The sequence below is a fragment of the Castor canadensis genome, chromosome 14 (assembly GCF_047511655.1).
Source record: "Castor canadensis chromosome 14, mCasCan1.hap1v2, whole genome shotgun sequence".
Taxonomy (NCBI): Eukaryota; Metazoa; Chordata; class Mammalia; order Rodentia; family Castoridae; genus Castor; species Castor canadensis.
The window spans coordinates 25,287,931-25,313,721 of NC_133399.1; the positions used below are offsets into that span (position 1 = coordinate 25,287,931).

The window sequence follows — 25,791 nt, forward strand, 5'->3', positions numbered from 1 at the left end:
AAGGCCTGTCTCTGCCTTGTGCTGTCTCTCTCTAAAGGGATCCAGCAGGCCATCAAATAAAACTAGTGGGGGAGTGGCTCTGATGGCCTATGATTTATCCAGGTACTATGGGCCTCCTCTGCTTTGTGGAATTGCTAGACAGGTCCCGGGTCCTCTCCTATCATACGGCATGGGTAGGGTGCATTCTCCTTATTTTGTCATCTCTTAAGCATTCCCATCATGCACATATTCTGAAGAAAATTCTCAGTGATTACGGTGAAGTGTTCTACTACTAGTCCCACCTCTTCTCAGAAGCCCAAATCTCAAGTGTTGGGGGTGTTTCCCTATCCTGGGGGGCTCACCTCTTCTGAAGTCTACCCACAGCAGTTTCCACTCCCAATGAGAGAAGACGTGATGCTGGTGTTAAGAGTTCTGAGGTATGTCTTAGGACATTTTGCTCTTCTACTTGGCATGGACTGCTGTCTTTTCCTTCCTGTGCAGAAAGCAGTGAGTATTAATAAAAAGGGCTCTCTGATCCTACTGGGGGTGTGTAGGTAGTACTGAAGGTGGTAAGTCTGTATGAACAAGTCTGATCATGGCAGTTTGGAGAAGTTCAAGATCTTTCCGTGGAGTCTGGTCTGATTCTGTCATTTAGAGGCCAAAAACAATGCTTATGTTCATATGGATGCGCGCATGTCACAGAGCTTTTCCTTCCTAAGTCTGTCTTTCTTCAAGAAGGTCTTCATCTTCCTCCTTTTCTGCCTCTTCTTCTTCTTGTCCATCAGGCAGGCGAAGGCCTCATGGAAAGCGTGACAGCTGAAGCCCTCCTTGATCCCATGCTCCACGTGATACCGAAGGGTCTCCAAGTTGGGGAAGACCCGACAGCAGGCCATGCACCTGTAGCCACGGTCCAGTGCCACAAGCCACTCAGGTGTTCTGGCCCTGGAACTTTCCTTACACACCACTGGTTCTGGGGGGCTGTGCACCTCCTCCTTTTCCTCTTGGGCTTCATGGTCCAAGCTGAATTCGCTGTCATCCAGGAGTGCAATTGTAGGCACATAAGAGCGGTAGGCTTCTGTGTGGGCCTTCTCAGGAAACATTATCTCTTCTATTCTCATTTTCTTTTGGGGGGGCATCAATCCTTCTGTGTCTGGTAAGACAGCCACACCCCTTTTCATTTGGACACGCATATAGTAAACTTTCATGACTCTATCCCATTCCGTAGGTGCTGAGGATGTACAGGGATGATTATCGAAATACGCGGCAATATAATCTAGTGGAAACGGCAAAGAAGACTCTGGGCCGGTCAAATCTTTTAAAGGCATCCCGTGGGATTCACGAAATGGAGCACCTGGACGTAATTTGTGACTTTCTAGGAGAGAAAAATTGGAAGATCATCATTTTGTGTGGGCATGTAGAATGGAATCGCATATACCTGTGATGTTCCAGCTTCTGTAAGTGATATGAATTAGGTTAGGTACAGCAATAAGGATGTGAATTTATGGTGTGCCGTGTGGAGTTATAGGTGTGTTCTTCTACATATTGGGTTAATGTTTCTGGTACTGGTGAAAGGAGACAGTGATGACTATACGTGTGTGCGCCTTAAGGTTAACATAGCACATATGGCCTTAAGGATGTTTGTTAAACAATGTGATAGTAACACTTAAGTGTAAAGAGAACTTACATGTCAGAGCAAGTGTGTATGTGTTTATGAAGGGTTGAAGTCATGACTGATGAAGGGACAAGTGTTTGAGATGATCTGTGTGTAAAAGTGCTTCCTCTTTAGGGCACCTGAATTTTCGGCAGTTCGGGCTAGTGCTGGGGAGTTAAAATACACTATCTAGCTGAGGGGATATTTTTATGGGATTAGGTGAGAACCAGTGAATCGCCAAATGGTTATATGCAGGAATAAGGACTGTAGGCAGGTGGAAGTTTATTCTTAGGGAATGTCAATAGTGGACAGTAAAGACAGATGGGGAGAGAAGACATGTTTGTGTGAGATAATAAGCAAAAGGAAGGAGTAATGGGCTCTATGAAGGGGCACAGTATGTGATTGTGGGAGCTTGAGTTTGTGCCACTCTGATCACCCCTGCCCCCACTCCATCTCAATACTGTCCACTCCCACCCCCTCAGCTGTCTCAATATTCTCACGGAACTGTGAGAAGAGAAACTGTATCTTGTCCTTGAAGGGCATTACCACTATCCTTTTGTAGAGACCTCAGTTTAACTTAGCCCCTCAGCCCAAACACCCTTTCCCATAGATGAGGGAAGGTGATGTGAATAGTGGATGCATGATCAGCTCAGCTGACCCTCCTGCCCAAACTGAAAACCCATCTTTGCATCTGCCTTACCATCCTTCTCAACAGGAGTGATCTTGTTTCCAGAAGAAATGCCACAGAAATAGACGGAGGCAGAAGAATTCTCGCTTGCCGCTGGATTCCATAGTGGGACTGTGACAGATTTCTTAGGAGGATCCTCTCGAGATTTGGAGACACCACAGAAATAGACCGAGGCAGAGGAACTCTCTCCTGCATCTGGATTCCATGATGGCACCACGACAGGTTTTCTAGCAGCATCGCCTGCAGACTTGAGGATACCACAGAAACAGACTGAGGCAGAAGAACTCTCTCCTGTATCTAGACTCCGTGATGGAACCATGACAGGTTTCCTAGGAGCATCCTCTGCAGACTTGAGGACACCACAGAAGCGGACCGAGGCAGAGGAACTCTCTCCTGTATCTAGACTCCGTGATGGAACCATGACAGGTTTCCTAGCAGCATCGTCTGCAGACTTGAGGACACCACAGAAACAGACTGAGGCAGAAGAACTCTCTCCTGCATCTAGACTCCGTGATGGAACCATGACAGGTTTCCTAGGAGCATCCTCTGCAGACTTGAGGACACCACAGAAGCGGACCGAGGCAGAGGAACTCTCTCCTTCATCTAGACTGCATGATGGGACCACGATAAGTTTCTTAGCACCATCCTCTCGAGAGGTGGAGACACCGCAGAAATAGACTGAGGAGGAGGAGTCCTCTCCTGCAGATGGATCCCATGCTGGGACCGTGACACGTTTCTTAGGACCATCCTCTTGAGACTTGTGAAATTCTGGAGAATGAAACCACACAACAATAACAAAAGAATGGAGAGATGGTATAAACTTGAGTCTGTGACACTCAAAAACAGACATGGTGAGTGGATATTTTGAGACAGTTTTATCACCTGTGGGCTTTCCTCTCACACAAAGTAAGGTGATTTATGCATTCAAAACTCCAAAATAAAAGTAAACACTTGTTAAGTTCTTGGGTGTGGTCGTTCACAGCTGTAAAGCCAGTTATGTAAGAGGCAGAGGCAGGAGGATCATGACTTCAACGTAACCCAGACAATGTTAGTGAGACTATACCTCAACAACAGAATGGTTGGGGTATAGTTCGAGTGATAGAGTGTGTTCTTAGCATGCATGACACCAGCGTTCAATCCCCAGTATAACAAGCACAAAAAAAGCTGTTAGATCTGTGTGTGCGGTGAATGTCAGTGGGATACGATAGCTTACATAGGATGATTTTGGAGATATATACAGACTATTAAGAACATGAACTCTACTTCAATTATGATATATAATAACTAAAGATTATATATTATTATTATCAACTTAAGTTCCACACGAGAAATTGTGCAAGTAAGGAATATGGAGTAAAAGTTTGAAGAAGAATTATTCTGTGTGGACATATTTATTTTTATACACACAGAGAGGCAGGTGTAGATGTAAATATGAACAGACGATAGCTAACTAACCAGATAGACAGATATATAGATAAAAATAAGGAACTGGGCATGATACTATTAGATGTTCCTATGAAGATGTCACAGATTAGCACAGATTCCTCTTCTGGAAATAAGCCTCCACATTTTTCTTGGATTTCAGAAACCTTCCTATCCGTATCCTTTAGGAGCCTCTGCCTAAATGCATCTGGTGCACTTCTGGGGACAGAGACTCTGGACAGTCCTAGAGAGAAGGGGTTGTTTGTGTCAGTTGCTGACTAAAGGAGCTTGGTCCCAATTTTAGTCTGTCCTTCTGCCTCACTTTTGCACCTGATCCTTCCTCAGCATCACCTCTCCCTTACCCCATACCTTTGTGAATGAGCTTGTCCATGGGAATGCATTCTGACTCCCCTTCTGTCTGTCTGTGGCCTTGGGCCAACCCTGAAGGTCCACACGGTGGAGAGCATCCCTCTAAGATCACTGGAAAAGAGAAAGAAAATCAGATATGTGATTTTTTCTCCATCCAACAAGTGCCATTACAATAATACAAATGGCATCTGTCCTCATGAAAATTATAATCTTAACTGGTGCCTACTATTACCATTTTAAATGTTGAGTAGCATTTGTTGTGACAGTACATGTTATGAGTGACACTGTTTGTACAATGAGTCATTTGTAATGGAGCTATCCCCTTTTGATCTGGATATTTTACTATATTATGAGTAGCAAGCTTCCTGGTAGGTAACTCTGATCATTTCATTAAGTTTTCTGTAGTAGAAATGAGTGAAAGTGATCTGTTAGCAAAGTCTATATATTCCTCTATCTCCTCACGCTCTTCTTTAGCTGATGGGATGTCAATAAACCAGGAGCTCTTTGAGAGCTCTGTATTAACAGTGACAAGATTTCCTTCAGTCCCAGCCCACAAATTATCTCAAGGAGGACACTTGCCGCACTGACTTGATGTATCCTCTGAATTGTTACTAAAGCAACAAGTATATTAATCAGTACTCATTACTACAGGCTGGTACACTCTAATGAAGCTGGGGTTTACCAACTTCAAAATCTAATGATTTTGAGAGGCAAATAATCTTATCTGGGATACAGTAAGTGGACAATTACATTAACTGTTGATATTTATCTTCCCCTAGCCTACTGAAGTGTTTTCTATGTGAATAAGAATCAGTGCGTGCTTTCTATGTTTCATCATTTACATTCAAAAGCATCTTCGAGTATGTTCTAATTTTATTTAAGGTTGATTGAAAACAATATCATAGGCCCCCTCTCCAAAAGGACCATCAGAAAATGCACAAGCCCCAGTCGTTGGTAGAAATATTAAGATTATCTTCAGAAATGTAAGCCACTCTCTATAATGTTGCGGCTGGCTCCATTCTGTTCCCCTCCCACCTCTTCAGCAACGGGCCAACCTCACAGGAGTTACTTTTTGCTGTTAATCTCCATGGAAACCATAACTGCTAATGTCTCATTTTTCCAGAAGAGCCACCACGATTAGATGGTTAGTTTCATTTCACAAAGGAGCCCCATATTTACATCTTCACAGTCTTAAACAAGAAGTTAGGTTTTACTCCTGAGTAAATAAATTCTTTCTTTCTTTATACTTACACTCATCTCTATACAGTTTTAAATTTTTTTGAGCCATTGTCTCAATGTTTCTATGAACCAAACACTCCTTTCTTCTTCTCAGGACTTAGCACTACTTGCTAAGTAAAGTTTTACCTCTTGAGCCATGGCCCCAGTGAACCACAGTTTAAGTTTATTCTTCATTAAAAGGAAAAAGTACTATTAGAAAGTTTATAACAACATAATTTCTTTCATCATGCTCTTAAGGCAGAAATCATATGAAAGGAGATGCTTTATATAGAAAATTTTAAAGAAAAATTACTCTACACTAACCATTCACTATGTCTCTGACACAGTAATCTAGAATAACTATGCATAGATAACATGGGCGCTAAGCCACAGTGCTAAGACATAGGTCCTCTGAAACTTTTTTTTCTCTCAGACTATCTGGGTCCTCAGAAAGACCAGTATATACACATTTGTCTCTGTCCCTTCCTTCTTTAATCTGTTCTTCTCTCTTTTAAATCTTTCTCTCCTCCCCTCCTCCACCACAAACTAGAAATCTTTATGCCTAAAGAACATTCAAGCACATACCTCTTGACTTCTTTGCTCTTCGTAGAGTTTGAGGAGAGGACCTCTTTTCCAGATACTTCCTCTTTTCTTTTGGATTCATGGTTGAACTCTTTGGAGAGTTCCTTGAATCAGGTTATTGAAACTTCACTTCAAGAAAGGTAGTAAAAAACGACAAATAATGAAATTTGAACACAGAGAACAAATCACATGAGAAATGATCTCTTCACCACTGTCCTGACCAGTGCTCAGGACAAAATAACAGTTATCTCTAAGGCCTCAGCAGTGTTCTATGACCTATTGATGACATCACTACAGTCCAAGGACCAGACCATTGCTCACAGCACTGCATGGGCGGGGGGGTAAAACCTGCAGGGGTTGTGAAGCAAAGTGTTATCTTCACTTAATGAATAGGGAAGTGATGAGGAACAGTGACAAGAGAAATCATTTATCCAAATGAAATTAACTTGAAGTTTTTTATCTTGCCTGATAACAAAACTAGAAAATAGATCACACGCACTAAACAGAAGAAACCCCTTTATGTGTCAAGGGGTAGTGCATTACTAAATGTCCCCAACAGTGAGGATGTGGAAGTGCTCAGGTGCAGTAGGCTCACAACCATGCTTGTGCCACAGATGATAACACGTTACATCTTATTAAAAGTGTCTGAATTATGAAGAAACATATGTGAGCTGCATGTTGAAATACAGGAGCAGATTTGAGAATGAATTATAAATCTATACAAGTTGTCTTTATTAGCTTCCCCCTCCTACTGGGAACACACACATGTATCTTCAAAACCACACCTGCCTTTTGTCACTCTCCTTCATCACTTCCTCATGGTTGGGAGAAGAGAGTACCCTGAGCTTCATAGTGGGCCTTTGTCAGCAATTCTGCTTTTGTCAAGTTTGAAGGTCTCACTCTGAGGGATTATGCTCCAAGTCCAGTCTGCCTTCAGGAAATATCTAGGTCCTAGATAGTTTGAACTCTCAGATGATTTCATCATGCCTCACACCCAGTACAGCATGCACCTCATCTTTTAGGGTTAATATGTGTTTACTCTCAACCTTAGTAGTTATCATTATACCCAAGGCAGGACCTTGCACTCAAAAAGTCTCCTACACCCTCCACTGGCCCTGCTTTTGAATATTCCCATTCATCATGACAACGGCACAATAGGCACATTTATCAAGGAATTCTCAGCTTTGTATGCTACTAGAAAAACTAAAATTTAAAAAAAAACGATATTCTATCAACTGGTAAAGATAAAGGGATCAAATTATTCTAATGGATGAAAAGGATACGGGTGAACTGAGGACTCTTCATGATCTAAAATGAAGTACTGACTTCTACAGCTGTACTGAAGAACAACGACCCAACATTTTATAAAGTAAAATATGCAAATAGCCTATGTCTGTAATCTCACTTTATTAAGGACATTTAGTAGGATGATATTCATTATTTTAGGAGAAGATACAATGCATCTCAGAACGGAACATACTAGCAAAGAATACTTTTGCTTACACTTACATAGGTCATTTCATTTCTTTTCACAACAGAGTAAATACTAGTCACAATGTGTGAAGAGAAAAGGTTATGGAAAAGCCCAGACTACCTAATCCTATGACTAGAGAGTGTGGAAAGGATCTCCTTACTAAAGTAACATGAAGCTGAACTGGACTTGTCTTGGCCTAGGAAAAGCTGCATCCTCTTTTGAGCACTTCCTTCAATATAACAGTGTATAAACTCACTAGCGTCATTCCTAGCAAATAATATATTAATAGAACGGAAAATTCTTAGCTCAATGAGCCACCTGTGGGATTTTTAGTAATACTTAGCTTTTTAACGCTCTTGACCAGCTCAATTTGTAGAGGTTGAAGACTGAACAGTTCTTGCTTGAAGCCAGCTCTCGAGGAAGCTTGAATAACCATTTGTAACATCCAATCTGTACGAATGCTCTCTGTTCAATCAAAACTGTCAAAAAAATGTGCAAGACAGAACATGAAGAAAAAAAAAACAGAAGGAGAAAAGAAGATTGAATTTCCCTTTTCCCTATTTGTCTACCTGGCCTTTGCCTATGACAACTGGTAAGGGATAGAATAAAGGCCAGAGAACAAGCTAAGCAAGAGAAATATGTAAGAACTAACACCCCAAATCCTCTCTCCAGTCCACACCTAAAATCCCACCATGTCTATTTATTGAATGTATTCAATATGACAAAGACCAGTGAAGTTAGTTCCTGTTATGACCTGCCTGCAGTGGGAATTACAAATATAAAGGAAATTGGTTGAAGATAACGGGCTTAGGATAAAAAAGTTTGATGTCAAAACTGTTCTTATTGAAGTTTTGGCAACAAGTTGAACTACATCCCATGTTCTTCATCTTAAAGTTGTGGCAGTCCTATGGAGTTGAGGAACAAATAATACAAACCTGAATATACTTCATGAATGATTGTCAAAACTCAGTAATGCAAGGAAACACTTGATTGTAACTATTTTCATAAAAATTATGGGTATAAAATTGCTGTCTAACTTTTACTGAGGTGTCAGAATTTAGCACGGAAAATATGATAAAAACCAAACTGAATACATTCAAAACACATAATTTAGTTTGAGCAAGTATTCCATGTAGATGTTTCCACATTTGACTTAATTTTAATGGTGAAAGTCATTACATTTGATTTCCTTCCCTTGTTGCCTTTCATACGCACAAAATTACACGTCTCAATTGACTTTTGCAGTCTTATCAGGAAAACGCTTCTGGAAACTATTCTTGATATTGGCATTGATGGGAAGTGGGAGTTATAAGTGAATGGGAGAGTGAACAGAGGCTGGTGCAGTAGTGCAAGCCACATGAATAAGAGCAAAGTGCCCCAACTGATGCCAAGAAGGCTCCAGAATAGACACTGAGGGAAATGGATGTGCACCTACTTCAGCGTACTGAGTCTACATGGTACAGGGAAAGCCTAAATCTTCCTGAATGGGAAAAATCTGAAAGCATTTTCTATAGGTGAGAACTAGAAGGAGAGTGCACTCTCTATACTCTTAATGAAGTGCAGTAAGGACACACAAAGAAATGTGTAGGAAAGCGAGAAGTCAAATTATGCTTATTTACAGATGATCTGAGCTAACGCTTAAAAGACCCTGAATACTCCACCAAAAATCTCTTGGATCTGATAAGAAATGATGTCAAAGTAGCAGGATACAAAAGAAACATATGACAAAAGAAACTGAGGAAACCCTACAAAAGGCAAAGAACTATTACCTTCACTGTTGGGCAAAATAACAATTGTTAAAATGGATATACTAATAAAAGCAATCTACAGAGACAATGATATGGCCATGAAATTCTATTGTCATGTTTCACAGAAATGGAAAAATCACTTCTAAAGTTCATCTGTGAAGCACAAAAGATAGTGGGTAGTCAAAAGTATCATAAATGATTAAAGCACTGTTGGTGGTATAAAAATACCTGACTTTAAATTGAACTACAGAGCCACAGTAGCAAAAAGCGATAGATAGAGAATCTGGCCTTAACAAATATAGAACATGACGATAAATTTGGGTGACCAGAGACAGAGGAGAGGAAGAGGCAGAGATTAGGAGGATCACGTTGCAAAGCAAGCCCAGCAAGCTGTTTGTGAGAACCTATCTAAAAAAACAATCACAAAAAAAGGGCTGGTAAAGTGGATCAACGTGTAGTCCCTGATTTCAAACCCCAGTAGAGCCAAAAAAAACACAAAATAAGGAGAAATTTTGTTCTTTGCTTTCTGTCTGGACCCCAAAAGAGTTCTACCGAACTCATGAACAAATACTGGGTATCTAGAGTCACACGGAAAATGAGAGTTTGAAAAACCAATGCATACCACCATACATCAACTGGCATTGCTAGGACAGTGAATTTAAAGCAACTGAAAAACATTCAATTCACTTACGTGGACGTAAACTGGTACACACACTAAAGTTTGGCAGGTGATGACAATTGTGAATTTAGGCCTATCTAATCACCAAGGGGTTCTACTTGTATGTATGCATCCAAGAGAAAATGAAAGCATTACATCCCACAAAGACAGCACTTGTATGTCAAGAAATGCAAACAAACTAAATGTCAACTTACAAGTGAATGGCTAAACTAAGTGTACTATACTCACAACATGGAATTTCACTCAGTAATAACAAAGAGTAAACAACTAGACACAATGTTACTTCCTACTTCTGCCTTCCCATCAGGAACCTCATGGAATTTCACTCAGTAATAAAAAAAGAGTAAACTATACACAATGTTACTTCCTACTTCTGCCTTTCCATCAGGAACGTGACACCAAGACACAAACTGTTTGGGACAGCAGTGTTAAAAACCTTTGCCCCAAACCACATTTCACCAGGAATGTCAGCAGGAAGTTCAAGAAAATTATGATTTAAACAGTGTGCTTTACTTTCAAAACGCAGTTTTAAACAGCTACTTCAGGGAAAAGGAAAACAAGACCCACCTGTACAACTGAAACTTGTGACTTTTTCTGCAGTTTCCACCTTGCAGCCTTTTCTTCTTGGAGCATCTGCCATCACCTCCATTGAGGTCACTTTCATTGCAGGAAGACAACCACCCTGAAATGGGAAGGATGACATTCATGATGTCGCAGAGAGACTTCCTAGCAGGGCTGGAGGGCAATGCGTGTCCATCTATGAGAAGAAAGATCCGTCTTTAAGGTCACGAGCACTTCAGGGAGGCCCTGGCTAGATTCCTGTGATGCATAAATATGCGGGTCTGTTTCCACCTTACTGCGATTAGGAAGCAAGTAAGCAAAAGCAACCAGAGCAGCAGGAGGCCCACACCCATCCACAGCTCCTTCCCAATTGTGGCAGCATCAGGCTGGACCAGCATAGTGCTGACCAGGCAGCCCCCATCCACTACTGCAGCCAGACACACTCACACATTTACACTCACTCACTTTGACAGTCACACACATTTGCACTCACACATACTCTAACACTCACACTCTGGCACATTGTCTCACACACACATTACATGCACACACTGACGCTCATGCTCATATTCAGTCACTCACTCTAGAACACCTGTCTTACAGTCCGTCTTGCACACTATCATAACACTCAAGCAAACACATATTTACAATCTCACTCACTCTTGATCTGCCCCTGCGGGCACACACACTCAAGCATGCTCTGGCATATGGTCACACACAAACATTTAAACCACACTCGTACAAACTCTTCCACTCATGGATATTCTCGCACATTTGCACATTACCAATCACACACAACCTCAGTCATTCACCCTGAAACAGAGGCCGACCCTCACACACTCTTCCACACTCTAACAACACACCCTTACACTAGCACACCGATATGCACCCTCACTCATTCACACTTGTCTACTAACACACACATTTATGCTCATACTTTCTCACTCTTGCATACTGACACATGCAAGAGTGCACACACTTACACTCACATTCACTCTTCCACACGATCACACAAGCAAATGTACACAAATTTACAAACACACCCATACTCAGTCACTCCCATGCAATCATGCTCACTCTTGCAGTCACACACACTTTTACCCTCACACTCAGTCACTCCTTTGCACTCACGCTCACTCTCATACACTGTCACACACAATTACACTCACACTCATAGTCACTCCCTCTCGCAACCACACTCTCACTCTCACTGTCAAACTTGTACACCCACATTCTCCCACACACACATATTCTCAGGCATGATCTCCCAATAGTGACCCACACTGTACCTCAATCTGTGGTCTGGCTCGCACTGACCTCACAGCAAGTCAACCAACCCCAGGGCACAGGTGCCACAGCTGACAGCCATTTAAACCCCTGTCCTCCCTAGCTAGTGAGCAAAGGACCCAAGCGAGCTGCCCTTGACCTGATTCTGGACCTCAGCCAGTATGTCTGAAGACAGAATGCCTCCCTGCCTTAAGCCCCCAAACCCTGCCCTAGGCAGAGTCAGGACACACAACTTCATAAAACAAGAAATGCAAGAGGGTTCAAAGCCAGCAAAATTTCAAGGATCATTAGGGACTACTTTGTAAACTGACATTCCAATAGAAACAAAATATAGAAGAAATGGGTGAGTTTCTAAATGCATGTGACATGCAAAAACTGAAACAGGAGGAAACACACCTGCTAACCAGCTCTACCATGAGCAATCACATCAAAGCAATAATAATCTCCCCAGAAAGAAAAGCTGAGTGTCAGACAGGTTCACTATTCAATTTTAAGAGACCTTTAAAGAAGAACTAATACCAAGGGTCCTCAACTTATTCCATAAAACACAAAGACAAGGAATGCTACTACACCCATTTTATGAACAAGTGTTACCTTAATGCCAAAACCAGCCAAGGACAGGGAAAAAAGAAGCAAATAACGGTACGATATACTTGATGAACACCCATACAAAAATTATAACTGACTGCTGCAAAATAAATTCAACTACACAACAGAAACATCGTACACCATAAACAAGTTGGTTTCTTTCCAGGAAGGAAGGATGATTTAATATATGCCAATCAGTTTATGTGATATATTGTGAATAAAAATCACGTGAGCATCTCAACAGATGCAAAAAAATACCTTGTAAAACATCAACATCCCTTTATGATAAAATCCCTGAAACACCTAGACATATAAGGCACATATTTCAGCATATAAAGCAACTGCAACACACTCACTCTGCTTAGGTGGATGTAAACGGGCACACCCACTTAGTTTGTCACGTGATGACAAGTGTAAACATAAGCCTATAACATAAAAAACAGATTTTACTGGAAAAAATGTACCCGAGAAAATGAAAGCATTATTGCCCACAAAGACAGCAGCTGTATTTCCAAAAAATGTGAACAAATCAAATGTCAACTTACAAGCGAATGGTGAAACTTAGGGTAGTCTAACCACACTGTGGAATATCACTCAGTAATAAAAAAGAATAAATGACCAATACAATGCCTTTTCCTACTTCTGCATGCCCATCAAGAACATGACAGCAGGAAACAACCTGTTGGGAAATTTAGTGTCACAAACCTTTGCCTATAACCACATTTCACCGGCAATGACACTACAACTTCCAGGAAACTTATGCTTTAAACATTTTACCTTATTTTCAAGATGCAGTTTAAACAGCTGATTCAGGGAAATGGAAAGCAGGCCTCACCTAGACAACTGAAATGCATGCCTTTTCTCCATTCACCACCCTGTGGCCTTTTCTCCTCACAGCATCTGTACTAACTTCCACTGAGGTCACTTTTGCTGCAAGACGACAACAACCCTGAAGTGGCAACAGGACAGCACATGGGTAAAGAAGGATGACAATCAAAATGTTGAGTTGAGTCCTCCTAGCAGAGCAGGAGAGTGACACGTGTCAATAGGTAAGAGAAGAAAGAGCCGGTTCAAAGTTAACAGTGCGCCATGGAGGCACATGCTCAATCTTGCACAATCACAAACACATTCTCACATTTACACGCACATACTCAGTCATGCTCACCCTGGCACACTCACACATTTACACTAACATTCATAGTCATTCTTGCACTGAAAAGCTCACTCTCAATCACTATCACACATGTACACACACATTCTCTCACACACTCAGTCTCAAGCATACTCTCTCATACTCACCCACAGTTCTGCACACTGGGGTCTGGCATTCATTTGACCTCACAGAGAGTCAGGCAACCCAGGGCACAGGAGTCAAACCTGGCTTCTATTTAAACCTTCTGTTCTCCTCAGCTAGTGAGCAGAGCTCCCCAGGAAGCTACCCTTGACCTGATTCCGGACCTCCAGCAAGTATTTCTCCAGAGAGCACAACGCCTCCCTGACTTATGTCCACCAGCACATACTTTGGTAACCAAAGCTGTGTACCACAACTGATCGTTATTCACCTTCCAAGAGCTCCCAACACAGGATGGTGTCCCAACCGCCTTCCCCCAGGCACAAAAGTGCTCCTATCTCCCACATTGTGCATGCCACCACTTCACCCCAACCCACTCCCACGTGCCCCCCACGCAGTATGCCAACCCAGTACCCTTCCCAAGTCTGTTCCCTCCACTACACGGCTCCCCCCACTGGTTCCTGCTGTAGTTGCTGCCCCAGACTCCCTTCCCCATGCTGAAATACTGCTCCCTCCACAACATGGCTCTCCCACACTCACCCAAGCAGGATGTACCACAGTCCCTTCCCCATGCCCAAAGCCCACCACCTCCAACCCCAGCTAGCACGATCCCAGCCTCCCACCACCATTTTACTCCCTCCAGCACACAAGACGCCACTCCCCCCACCCTTACCCTGGCCACTCGGCTCACTTTCCCTGTATCAGCTCCCTCCACTATGAGGCTTCCTCACAAAAAATGACACTGCTCTCACTGTCCCCCACCCTTCTGAACTCCGGCCCATCCCCACAGGAGCACAACCAGGATGCAGGAGACTGTCCCACAGTCCAGTCCCCATGCCCTAGGCCTGCTCCCTCCACTCCTAGATCCCAGTGCCACAGGACACCAACCATCAAGAGGCATCCTCCAAAACACAGGGGAACACTGCTCCAGAGTGCTCCTATACAGGACATCAACCCTCCCTCTTCCCCTGTGCTCCAAACCAGCTCCCTCATGTGCACATGTAGCTGCTCTCCCAACAGGTCCACCCCCTCCCCATGAATGCTCCAGCAGGCCTCCACCTCCCCTGTCTTCCCCTGTGCCTGAAGCTGGCTTGGACCACTGCAAGCCTCCCTCCACAGTGTGTGGCTCCCACAACTGCGAGGCTCCCTGTGAGGCCTGACTCCCGACAAGGCATAGGATGCACTGCCCCACATACCCCTTTCCTAGGATGCCTACCCCTCCCACGTGCTCCCCCACGTAAATAACCGCTGCATCCCAACTAGGGCCTGCACAGCACACCTCTCTACCCTCAAGGCCACCCCTGCAGTACTGCTCCTCTCTCACTACCTCTTTGCCCTCAGACGGCTCCCTCCACTGCAAGGTTCCCGCATGCACATGTGAGGCTGCCCCACGCACACCTGCAGGACACTTGTGCAAGACCCTGTCCACCCCCACACCCATTTCCTTCCAGGATACCGCCCCCACCCCAATCAATGCCCATGCAGGTCTCCACCTCACCTCTCTTCCCAGGTGACGAAAGCTGGTTCTACTACTGTTTGGCTTCCACCTAGGCTAGACTCCCACAAAGGCGAGGCTCCCTCCAGCCCACAGTATAGCACCAGGTGGACGTGCTCCCGGCCATAGGATGCTGCTGCTCTTCCCCATGTGCAACCCCATGTAAATAACAGCTGCAACCCAACTAGGGCCCAAGAAGACACCTCTCCTCAGCCAAAGTCCCTGTGGAGGATTGCACCCCTTCCCCTTCCTTTGTGCTGCAAACTGACTTCCTCCAACTTTGACACTGCTCCCTCATGTGCACATGAGGATGCTCCATTCACCCTCTCAGGACACTGACCCCTCACAGGAGCCCAACCAAGAAGCCACTCCATACCCAGTGTGCCCCAGCCACATGCTGCCCTACACCATCCATTATGCCAAAAGCAGACTCCTTCCTCTAGCATGGCTCCCTCATGTGAACATGATGCTTCCCCTGACCCTAGCAGGGTCCCCAGGCGCACCAGCACAGAGTATCATCCCACCCCACCCCTGCTTGGCACCGCCCAGCACAGGACCGCTCCCTCCTAAAGGACACTGTTCACACATCCTGCCACAGTACAGGAAGCTGCTGCACAGTCCCATCCACATGCCCTCAGCCCACTTCCTCCACCCCCAGCTGCCAGGGCCACGGGAAGCCAGTCACCACTCAGCTCCCTCCAGCACACAGAATGCCACTGCCCCTGGGTGCTCCTGTACAGGACCGCCCCACCTATATCCTTGGTGCCCCAAACCATCTTCCGCTATGTAGCTGCTCTTACAAGTGCATGTGATGCTGACCTTCTTCTCCCCCCACAACACCAGCCCATCTCCAAGCACACCTGAGCTGGATGCCGCCCATCCCCCTTCCCCTGGGCCAAACCAACTCCCTCTAAAGCATGTTCCCCCATGTGCACATGAAACTACCCTCCCACCCTCGCAGAACACCTGCCCATATTCGTGTGTGCCCAAGCAGTTCGCAGCCCCACCCTCACGCATGCCCCAGCACCTCCCTGACATGCTCCCTGCATAGGACCCTGCCCCACTCCCCCATGTGCTCCCATTCTAAGACACCACCCCTCTAATGAGGACAAGGGTCCCAACTAGGTTGGCTCAACGTTGCAGTTTGCACAGGCCACTGTGCTGTGTCCCTGAGTTTCTGTTGTTACTATAGATTGCTTCTATTTCTCCACTGTGAGTGAATAACTTCTGCCTTAGAGTTACTGGATGCGTGCTGAATTCATGACACCTGATGTCACGAATGAGACCTCATCAGGCTCACCTGATAAGACTGACAGTCACATAGACTCGCAGTTCAGGAAAGGGAGATGCTGTACACTACATAGTGTCACACACTATGAGAACCCAGGCAGGATTGTGCCCCTCTCCCTACCCCTGTGCCCTAAACCAATCCCTCCACTGCAAGTGTCCCTCATGGGCACATGAGGCTGCCCCAGGCACCCTAGCAGGATACAGGCCCATCCTGACAGCACTCTTGCAAGATCCCCCCCTCCACATGCTCCCTATGAAATAACCGCCCCATCCCAGGGAGCCCCTCACAGAACACCTCTCCACCCTCAAGGGCCACAGCACAGGATTGAGCCCCTCCCCATTCTCCTGCTCCCAAGACTGGCTCCCTCTAATGTATAGCTCCCTCACCCACACATGAGGATCCTCTACCCCACCATCTCAGCAGAACAGGCCCTCAAAAGAAGGAGACCCCCCCAACCCCATTCCCTGTGCTCAAAACCATCCCCCTCTACCTAATGGCTCCCTCACATGAGGCTGACCTGCCCAGGACAAAAGCCCATCCACTTGTGGTGTTGCGAAGGATGCCCCCCAACTCCCACCTGTGCCCTGCTCATGAAACTGCCCCCCTCGCACCCATGCCTGCTTAGGTCTCCACCTCGCCTCTCTTCCCCTGTCCCCAAAGCTGGTTCCTACCACAGCATGGCTCCCTCCACAGGGAGTCTCTCACCTGTCTTTGGCTCCCTCCAAGGCTTGCCTTTCACCAGCGAGGCTCCTTTCAAGGCTTACCACCCTCCAGTGCACAGTACGCCCCTGCCCACCTGACCTAATGCTCCCCACTTCAAACACTGCAGCCTGCTCAGGAGACCTCCCCACCCCCAGGGACTCTCATGCAAGACTGCACCCCTCCCTTTATTCTGTGTCTTAAAGAAGCTCCCTGTTCCCCATGGCTCCCTCATCTCACAGGAGGCTGTCCCTGCCCTTGGAACCTTAGAGGACACCAGCCCGTTGCACAGGCACTCCCGCAAGACCATGCCCCACCCACAGGTAGCTTTCCTGCTAAGGATGCCACCATCCCCCAACAATGCAGGCACAGGTCTCCACTTCACCTCTCTTCCCCACTGTCCAAAGCTGGCTCCCACTACTGGGGATCTCAAACCAGGGTTATGTTCCCTGCAAGGCCTGACTCCCTGCAGTGCATGGGAATCCGCGTCACCAACACCCCTTCACCAACAAAGACACGGCCCATCCCAATGAGCACCCACACAGGAAGGCGCCCTCCACCTTCTCTGTTCCCTAAATCAGCTTCCTCCAACCTGCTCGCCCTCAAGCTTAAATGAGGTTTGCCCCTCAAACTTGCTGGACACTGGCCTACTGCATGAGCATCTGTGCAATACATGCCTCACCAACAAGTGCTCCCTGAGCACATGCTACCACTCTCCCACCCAATCCCCAGTAGGTCTCCACCTCACCTCTCTCCCAGTGTCCAAAGCCGGCTCCCACTACTGCCAGGCTCCAATCATGACGAGCTCCCTCCAGCACACAGGATACCGCCAGCCCCACTTACTCCCTTCTTAGGACACCTCCCCACCCCCATATGTGCTCCTCAAATAAAAGACCGCCCCATCAGGAACAGAGCCCTGGAAGGATTGTGTCCCTCCTGCTTCCCCTATGCCCCACCTATCAATGCCCACAAGGTCTCCACTGCACCTCTCTTCCCTGTGAGCAAAGCTGGCTGCGAGTACTGCATGGCTCCCTCTATAGCGAGCCTCCCAGAAGTGGGAGGCTCCCTGCAAGGCAGAGGATGCTGTTGCCCCCACACTCTCCCACCTTAGGAAGCCCCTCTCCAAGTGCTCCCCATGCAAACAACCACGCCATCCCAATAGCCCTCACAGGAAACCTCTCCAGTCCAAGGACAACTGAGTAGACTGTGCCCCTGCCACTTCTCCTGTGCCCCAAACAGCTCCCTCCACCATGAGGCTACCTCATGCTCACACGAGGCTGCCCCATGCACCACCACAGGACACAGGACCATACCAACAGCACTTGTGCGGGACCACACGCACCCCAACTCACTTCCTGCTCAGGATCCCACCCTCCCCATCAATGTCCACTCATGCTCTCCCTATGTAAGGAACCACCCCATCCCAAGAAGCCCCACAGAGTACACATCTCCATCCTCCAAGGTTTGGCTTTCACCAGTGAGGCTCCTCTCAACGCTTGGAACCCTCCAGTGCACAGGATGCCAGCCATCCCCGCCTAGTGCTCCCCACTTAAATCACTGTCCCATGCCACCTAGAGCCTGCTCAGGACACCTCCCCACCCCCAGAGAACCTCACACAGGTTTGCACTCCTCTGTTATGTGATTCTGTGTCCCAAACCAGCGCCTCCACCAAGCTCTCCCTCAAGCTCAGGAGGTTCCCCCCACCCCCTTGCTGGACCCTGGCCCATCTCCATGTGCACTCCTGCAAGACCACGCCCCACCCCAATAAGTGCTCCCTCCCCAGGACTCTGCCCCACTCCCACTCATTCCCCAATAGGCCTCCACCTCACCTCTCTTCCTTTATTCAAAGCTGGCTGCCACCACTGCAAGGCTCCCACCAGGGTGAGGCTCCCTCCAGCACACAGGATAGCGCCTCCCCAAAATGCTCCCCACTAAGGACCCACCCCACACACCCTTGTGCTCCCCACGTAAGACACCACCCCATCAGGAAGAGAGCCCGCCCCAGAAAGACTGCGACCATCCCTCTTCCCCAGTGCCCCAAGTCCTTCCCTCACCACAAAGCACCCTCATGGGCACAGGGGGCTCCCCCAACCACCCTCTCAGGACACAGGCACATCCCATGCACACTTGCACAAGACCCCACCCCACCCCCACACTTGATCACTATCTCTGCTCAGGACTACCCCCTCCAGTAATGCCCAGGAAGGTCTCCAGTGTACCTCCCTTCTCCTGTGAGCAAAGCTGTCTGGGAGCACTGCATGACTCTCTCCACAGCTTGCCTTCCAGAAGTGTGAGGTACCCTGCAAGGCACAGGATACCTCTGCCCCCACACTCTCCCAGCTTAGGAAGCCCCCCTCCATGTGCTCCCCATGCAAATAACTGTCCCATCCCAATAGCCCCTCATTGGAACCTTCTTCCAGCCCAAGGCACCTGCACAGGATGTACACCTCCCCCTTCCCATCACCCAAACAGCTCCCTCCACCATGGGGATCCCTCATGCACACATGAAGCTACCCCTTGCACCATCACAGGACACAGGACCATGCCAAGAGCACTTGTGCAACACCATGCCCACCCCCAAAAGCATTCCCTCGTTAGGAGACTGCCCTCCCTATCAATGCCTGCCCGTGCTCTATGTAAATAACCACCCCATCCCAAGAAGCCCTACATAGAACACCTGTCCACCCTCAAGGAGGCCGGCACAGAATTGAGCCCCTCAGATTTCCCTTGTTCTCCAAACTGGCTCCCTCTAAAGTATGGCTCCCTCACCCACGCATGAGGTTCCCCTCTCCCACCTTCTCAGCACATCAAGCCATCCCAAGCAGGAGGCCGCCCCTTCAGAAAGAGAGCCCTGGCAGGATTGCACTTGTCCCCCTTGTCCTATGCCACTAACTGATCCCTCCACCAGAAGCCTCCTTCATGGGCACATGAGGCTGCCCCACAAACGCTCAGCGGACACAGGCACATCCCATGCACAGTTGTCCAAGACCCTGCCCCCACCTCTACATGCATTCCCTGCTCAGGAAGCCTTCATCCCCATCAATGCCCAGGAAGGTCTCCCCTGCACCTCTCTTCCCTGTGTCCAAAACTGCCTACCTCTGCTGAGTGTGTCCCACCAGGGTGCGGTTCCCTCCAAGGCCTGACTCCCATCAGTACACAAGATGCCACTGCCCTGAACAGCACTACTGAACTCACAGGACACTGGGCAACACAAGCACACTCATGTAAGGACCTCCCACACACATGCATTTCCTTCTCAGGATGCCCCACCCCCCATCAATGCCCTGCCAGGTCTCCACCTCTCCTGTCTTCCCCTATGCCCACAACTGCCTCCCACCACTGGATGACTCCCTCAACAGTGAGTCTCTGGCCTGGGTTTGGCCCCTTCCAAGGTTTGGCTCACTCCAGCACACAGGATGTTGCAGGCTGCTGACGAAGGATGCAACCCCACCACCCCAAGTGCTCCCACCAAAAGATGCAGCCCAACCCTCACAGACTCCTAAGCATTATGCCACCCCTCCCCCTTCAGCTGTGACAAACTTACTTCCTGTAAAGCATGGTTCCTTCATGCACATATGAGGCTGCACCTGCCCATCCTCTCAGAACACCAGCCCATCCCAAGCAAGAAGTTGCCCCTTCCTCCTGCCCTGTCCACAAAGCCTGTTCCCACTCTCCCACGGCTCTCTCCTGTGAATATGAGGCTGCTCTCCTGCCAAACACCTGCCCATCCCTATGTGTGTCCACCACCACCCCCGCTGGGCACTGGCCAGCACAGGACACCTCCTTCCTAACGACAGTGCCCTAATCCCCTTCTTCAGCATAGGATGACGCTTACCATGCATGCCACTGCCTTACAATCCCATCCCCATGTCCTAATCCTGCCTGCAGTCCCCACTTCCAGGGCCTGGGGACACCAACCACCACTCTGGCCCCTTCTGTACACAGGATTCCACTGCCCTGAGCACTCCTGCACAGGATGCCACTTTGCTCCCTTCTCCTGTGCCCAAAACCAAATACCTCTTCCTACTGGCCCCCTTATGTGCACATGATACTAACCCAAGACACAAGCCAATCCTCATGTGCATCCGTGCAGGATACCAACGCACTCTCACTTGTGGACCTTGTTCATGATGCAGCCTCAGGCCCACCCATTCCCTTGTATGTCTCCAACTCACCTCTCTTCCAGTGTCCACACCAGGCTCTCACTACGGCAAGGCTCCCACCAGGGCAAGGATTCCTCCTGCACACAGGATAGCGCATCCTTCCATGTGCCCCGCTTATGGCACTGCCCCGTCCCAACATACTCCCATGTAAAAGACCACCCCATCAAAAGTGCTCCTGTGCCGATTTCCCTCCCCTTCCCCTGTGCCCCAATCTGCTCCCTCCCCCAGCGAGGCTCCCTCAAGCTCACACGAGATTTCCCCCCTTACACTCCCTGGACACTGGCCCATCCCCACGAGCACCCGCGCAAGACCAAGCACCACCCACATGTGCTCCCTGCTAAGGACCCTGCCCCAGTCCCACCCATTCCCCAGTAGGTCTCCACCTCACCTCTTCCACTGTCCAAAGCTGGATCCCACTACTGAGAGGCTCCCACCAGGAGGAAGCTCCCTCCAGCACACAGGAGACTGTTCCCCCACATGCTCCCTGCTTAGGATGCCACCCCCGACCCCCACGTGTTCCACAAGTAAGAGACCGCCTCATCAGAAAGACAACCCAGGCAGGATTGTGAACCTACCCCTTCCCCTGTGCCCTAAACTGCTCCCTCCACCTCAAGGCTCCCTCATGTGCACATGAGGCTGTCCCATGCACTCTCCAGGACACCAGCCCATCCCTTGCACACTTGCCATCAATGCCCATGCAGGTTTCCAGCTCACCTCTCTTCCTCTGTGCCAAAACCTGACTAGGACCACTACGTGGCTCCTTCCACAGTGTGGCTCCCACCAGGGTGAGGCTTCCTGCAAGGCTTGGCTCCCTCCAAGGCACAGGATGCCACTGACCCCACATGCTCCTCTAGTATGATGCAGCTCTCAGACCCCCATGTGCTCCACATTTAAGATGCTGCACCATTCCAAAGAGTGCCTGCACAGGGCATCTCTCCACCCCCAAAGGTATCCATGCAGGATTGCACCAATCCCCCTTCCTCTGTACCCAAAACCAACTCCCTCCTCCACAAGGCTCACTCATGTGCACATGAGGCTGCTCCATGCACCCTCACAGTGCACTGGTCCATCCCACTCACACTCGCCTAAGATCCTGCCCACCCCTACATGCATTTCCTGCTCATGACACAGGGAATTCCATGCCCAAGCCCACCTATTCACCAGTACGTCTCCACCTACCTCTCTTCAGTGTCCTAAGCTGGCTCCCACTCCTGCAATGCTCCCACCAGGGCAAGGCTCCCTCCAGCAAACAGGATACTGCCTCCTGTGTGACATGTAATGTCTTGATAATAGCAAAGATTCTATGGAAAACAGAAAAAAAAACAGTTAAAGACTCAAAAATGTGTGGAAAAGAAATGATTATCAGGATCTTGCAAAGGTCAATCTGCACCATGCAGCACAGCTGCACTGGTGATACCCTTTCTGTTAGACACCATGGCAGCAGCAGCTATAGCCTGATGCCATGGAGTATCCAACACATGTTGGCCAGTAGAATGGGGTCCATTAAAACTGATGGCAGAACAGCATACCAGACAAAAATACTTGGAGTATTTTTTAAGTCCACTTGAGGCATCTTCTGCGACCATAAGTCCACATCCCATAGGAACAATGAGCATAAAAATAGGAAGGGTAGAGATTCCTCACCTTAGGTCGTGAAAGAGCTGACACATCCTCAGTCTGACAAGCCTGTGAGCCACCACCCAATTGTCCCTTATCCTGGATTTAATGCCAGCATCAACTCTGGCAGTACAGCATCTTGATGCACAGCTTTGACATGAGGGCTCTGTGGGAAAGAGACAGAGCTCTCAGCTCCAGATAGGAAGCAGGCCCACTAGTTATACGTGCATTTACATGTACTAACATATCTCCAAGACTTCAGTCCAGTTGGCCAAGGGAGGTGCCTACTCTCCTGTCTGAGAAATACATGCAGGCAAACATTTCATAATACATCACATGTGTGGGGCCAATTCATAGTAGCCTGACCTCCAAAATCGGTTCCCTGCTCATTGTACATACTTTTCAGGTCCCAGTACATTACATTAGCTTCTCAAGTACTTAGACAGTGCTGGTTTGATTAGTTCTATTGCCATAGAAACTAAATTCAAAAAACAGCAACTGCATCTACACAAATCACATCACATTGATGTCCTTCACTGTTAGGCAAAGTGTTAATACAATAAACCTGGCAGTCCTTGGTGTATCTATTCTTATATGTAGGTCAAAGTTTAGGACTGAATGTAAGAGCAGAACTGCCATTGGGTTGGAGGCCACTAACAAGTCACTATGATTTAGGGACAATCCTGTCCCTTTAGATTTTATCTTATTTTATCAGTTTCTGTAAGTACTTCTTATGTACCCACAGGACAGGACTACTGCCTGGGTCTGTGCAAGGGACTGCACTATAGGCAAAGCATCCATCTCTGTATTTCCAAGGATGGAGGGCCTAATGTGTGTGGATACATGACATCAAGTCAGTTGTGCCCCTGGTTCATAAAGCCATTCCCACATTTGCTGGCCCAGTGCAAATCCCAGACATACCTTCCCAGAAGAGAACATTTTTCCACTTACCACTGAGCCATCTACGATGTAAGGCCTTGATTAAAAGCCCAGTTGTCAAAAAAAATTCGAGTAACCATGACTAGTGAATAGGCCATCCACAAAGCCCTTTATGGGTCTCTTCTTACAATAGCCATTGCACACTGCAAGAAATGATCATTCTCAAGGAGTGTGTCTACTCTCAGCTTCCTTTCAGACATCTGACCAAAATCATACAGGTATAATTTGGCTTGCTTTCTCTTGGCAGAGAGGTGAGAAATACTACATCCTAACCTTTTATTAAGCTACCTTTACTCTAAACCAAAATCTGACAAAAATATTATAGGAACAGAAAACTACAAGACATTCTCTGTCATGAACACAGATTATGAGCAAACAACAAAATATTAGCAAAAAATAGCCAATAATAAATCCAAGTGGGATTGAGAGCTGGAATGACAGGCGAATAAAGCACTGAGAAACTACTCAAAACAACAGTCAATAGAACAAAACTTTATGTTGGAGGTGTGGCTCAAGTGATAGAGGTCTTGCTTAGCAAGGACAGTGTCCTCAGTTGAAAATGTCAGTAGTGCCAAAAAGAAAAAAAATCACATGCTCAGGTCAGTAGATGAAGAGCAAAATCATGTGAAAAATTCCAACAGTTATTCATGATGTTAAAAATATACTAGTAATAAAGGTGAACAGCCACAATTTGATTAACATCTATAAGACATTGAAAGATAACAATACCCTGAATAAAGAGAAACTCAAAGCTTTCTAGTTCAGCTCATAAACAAGGCAAAAAATTCACTTCTCATCATTTTTTCAATATCATATAGGAAGCCAAAGCTAAGCGACTAAGACACAAAGTGGAAATAAATGTACACAGATTTTGGAGAGGTAAAGCTGTATTTATCTGCAAATGAAAGGACATCTAGATTATCAAGCATTCCATCATGAAGAGAATGAGTCTCAGAAATAAAGGCAAAAAGGAGGGAGGAGAAGAATATTTGTAGAAATAATGCCTGAAATTTTACCAAATTTCATGGAAAACATTGGTCACTAGATTCAATGACAGCTCCTAGTAAAACTGGAGTAAATGCATCCATTCCCGATATATTACATTCAAAGTGGGGATAGGTGAAGAAAATCCAAAAAGCAGCACAGGAAAACATTTCTTTACGTACAGGGAAAACAACAAGATCAAAAGCCATACTCCAGTCGGAAAGATGGAAGCAGAATAGTGAGGTTGTGTAAACAGAGAGAGAATAAAGAAAAAAAAACCAATATCAATCAAGAATTCTTTGTATAGCAAATCCTTTAAAAGAGAAGGGAAAATACATTCACAGAGAAACAAAGACTGAAAAATTTGCTGTTTGCACAGAGCATGCTACTAAACATATGAGAATGCTTTTGTGCTTTTGCATTGCAAGAACTCGCACATTCTCAGATTTAAAAACAGAGGATTACTCAAAGGTTGTGTGTGTGTGTGTGTGTGTGTGTGTGTGTGCCTGTGTGTGTGTGTAGCTTCAAAGTTTTTTCTGCATTTTTAATTGATTTTAGCAGCAACATTCTAGAAACATTCAAAAGCATACTCTGAAAGTATATTTGAAGTTTTACATTTAGCCACGTGAATTAAGAATAAAGCATTAAGTTTTTTTTAGATCCTACAGCGGAAGATAATAAAATGAAATAAAAAATGGGCTTTTTTAATTTTAAAGAAAATTCACCAAGATAAATAAATGTAAAGGAAATTAATTTTTGATGTCTAAGTTGATGCAAGGAATTAATACATTATTTGGGAGATCGGGAGTTCACATAGAGATCTTGAGAGTGCAAAACCATTTGAAACAACAAAAATTGCAGAGACAAGTCAGTGTTACAAAAGCTACAAAAGAGCTGGATTCCAAGCAGAGATCTCCCAGGAAGCAGCTGATGTCTGGGTTCAAGGAGAAGGGAACAGAAAATGAACTGATGCTCATCTTTGACAGGTTGATCAGGCTGCAGAAAAGTAGAGAGGATGTGCTGGGCTTGAGGATGGGGGAGGGGCTGTGGTGCAGCCTCTTCCTCA

At 46.7% G+C, this 25,791-nt stretch overlaps 1 protein-coding gene across 1 annotated transcript; it reads right to left on the reverse strand.

Annotated features, from left to right (window-relative positions):
• Positions 1 to 504: 504 nt before the first annotated feature.
• LOC141416735 (uncharacterized) lies at positions 505 to 7,805 on the reverse strand. The gene is made up of 4 exons (XM_074054026.1): positions 5,913 to 7,805; positions 4,110 to 4,220; positions 2,331 to 3,086; positions 505 to 1,351 (listed from the first exon to the last, which is right to left on the reverse strand). The coding sequence occupies exons 1-4, from the start codon at positions 5,989 to 5,991 to the stop codon at positions 657 to 659; spliced, it is 1,641 nt and encodes a 546-aa protein (XP_073910127.1). The 5' UTR covers positions 5,992 to 7,805; the 3' UTR covers positions 505 to 656.
• Between the last annotated feature and the right edge of the window lie 17,986 nt (positions 7,806 to 25,791).

Coding starts and splice junctions, on each gene's coding strand:
- LOC141416735 (XM_074054026.1), bottom strand. CDS start 5,991: ATGAATCCAAAAGAAAAGAGGAAGTATCTGGAAAAGAGGTCCTCTCCT. Junction 4,221..5,912: donor AAGAGCAAAGAAGTCAAGAG/GTATGTGCTTGA, acceptor TCTCTTTTCCAG/TGATCTTAGAGGGATGCTCT. Junction 1,352..2,330: donor CACTCCTGTTGAGAAGGATG/GTAAGGCAGATG, acceptor TTTCTCTCCTAG/AAAGTCACAAATTACGTCCA.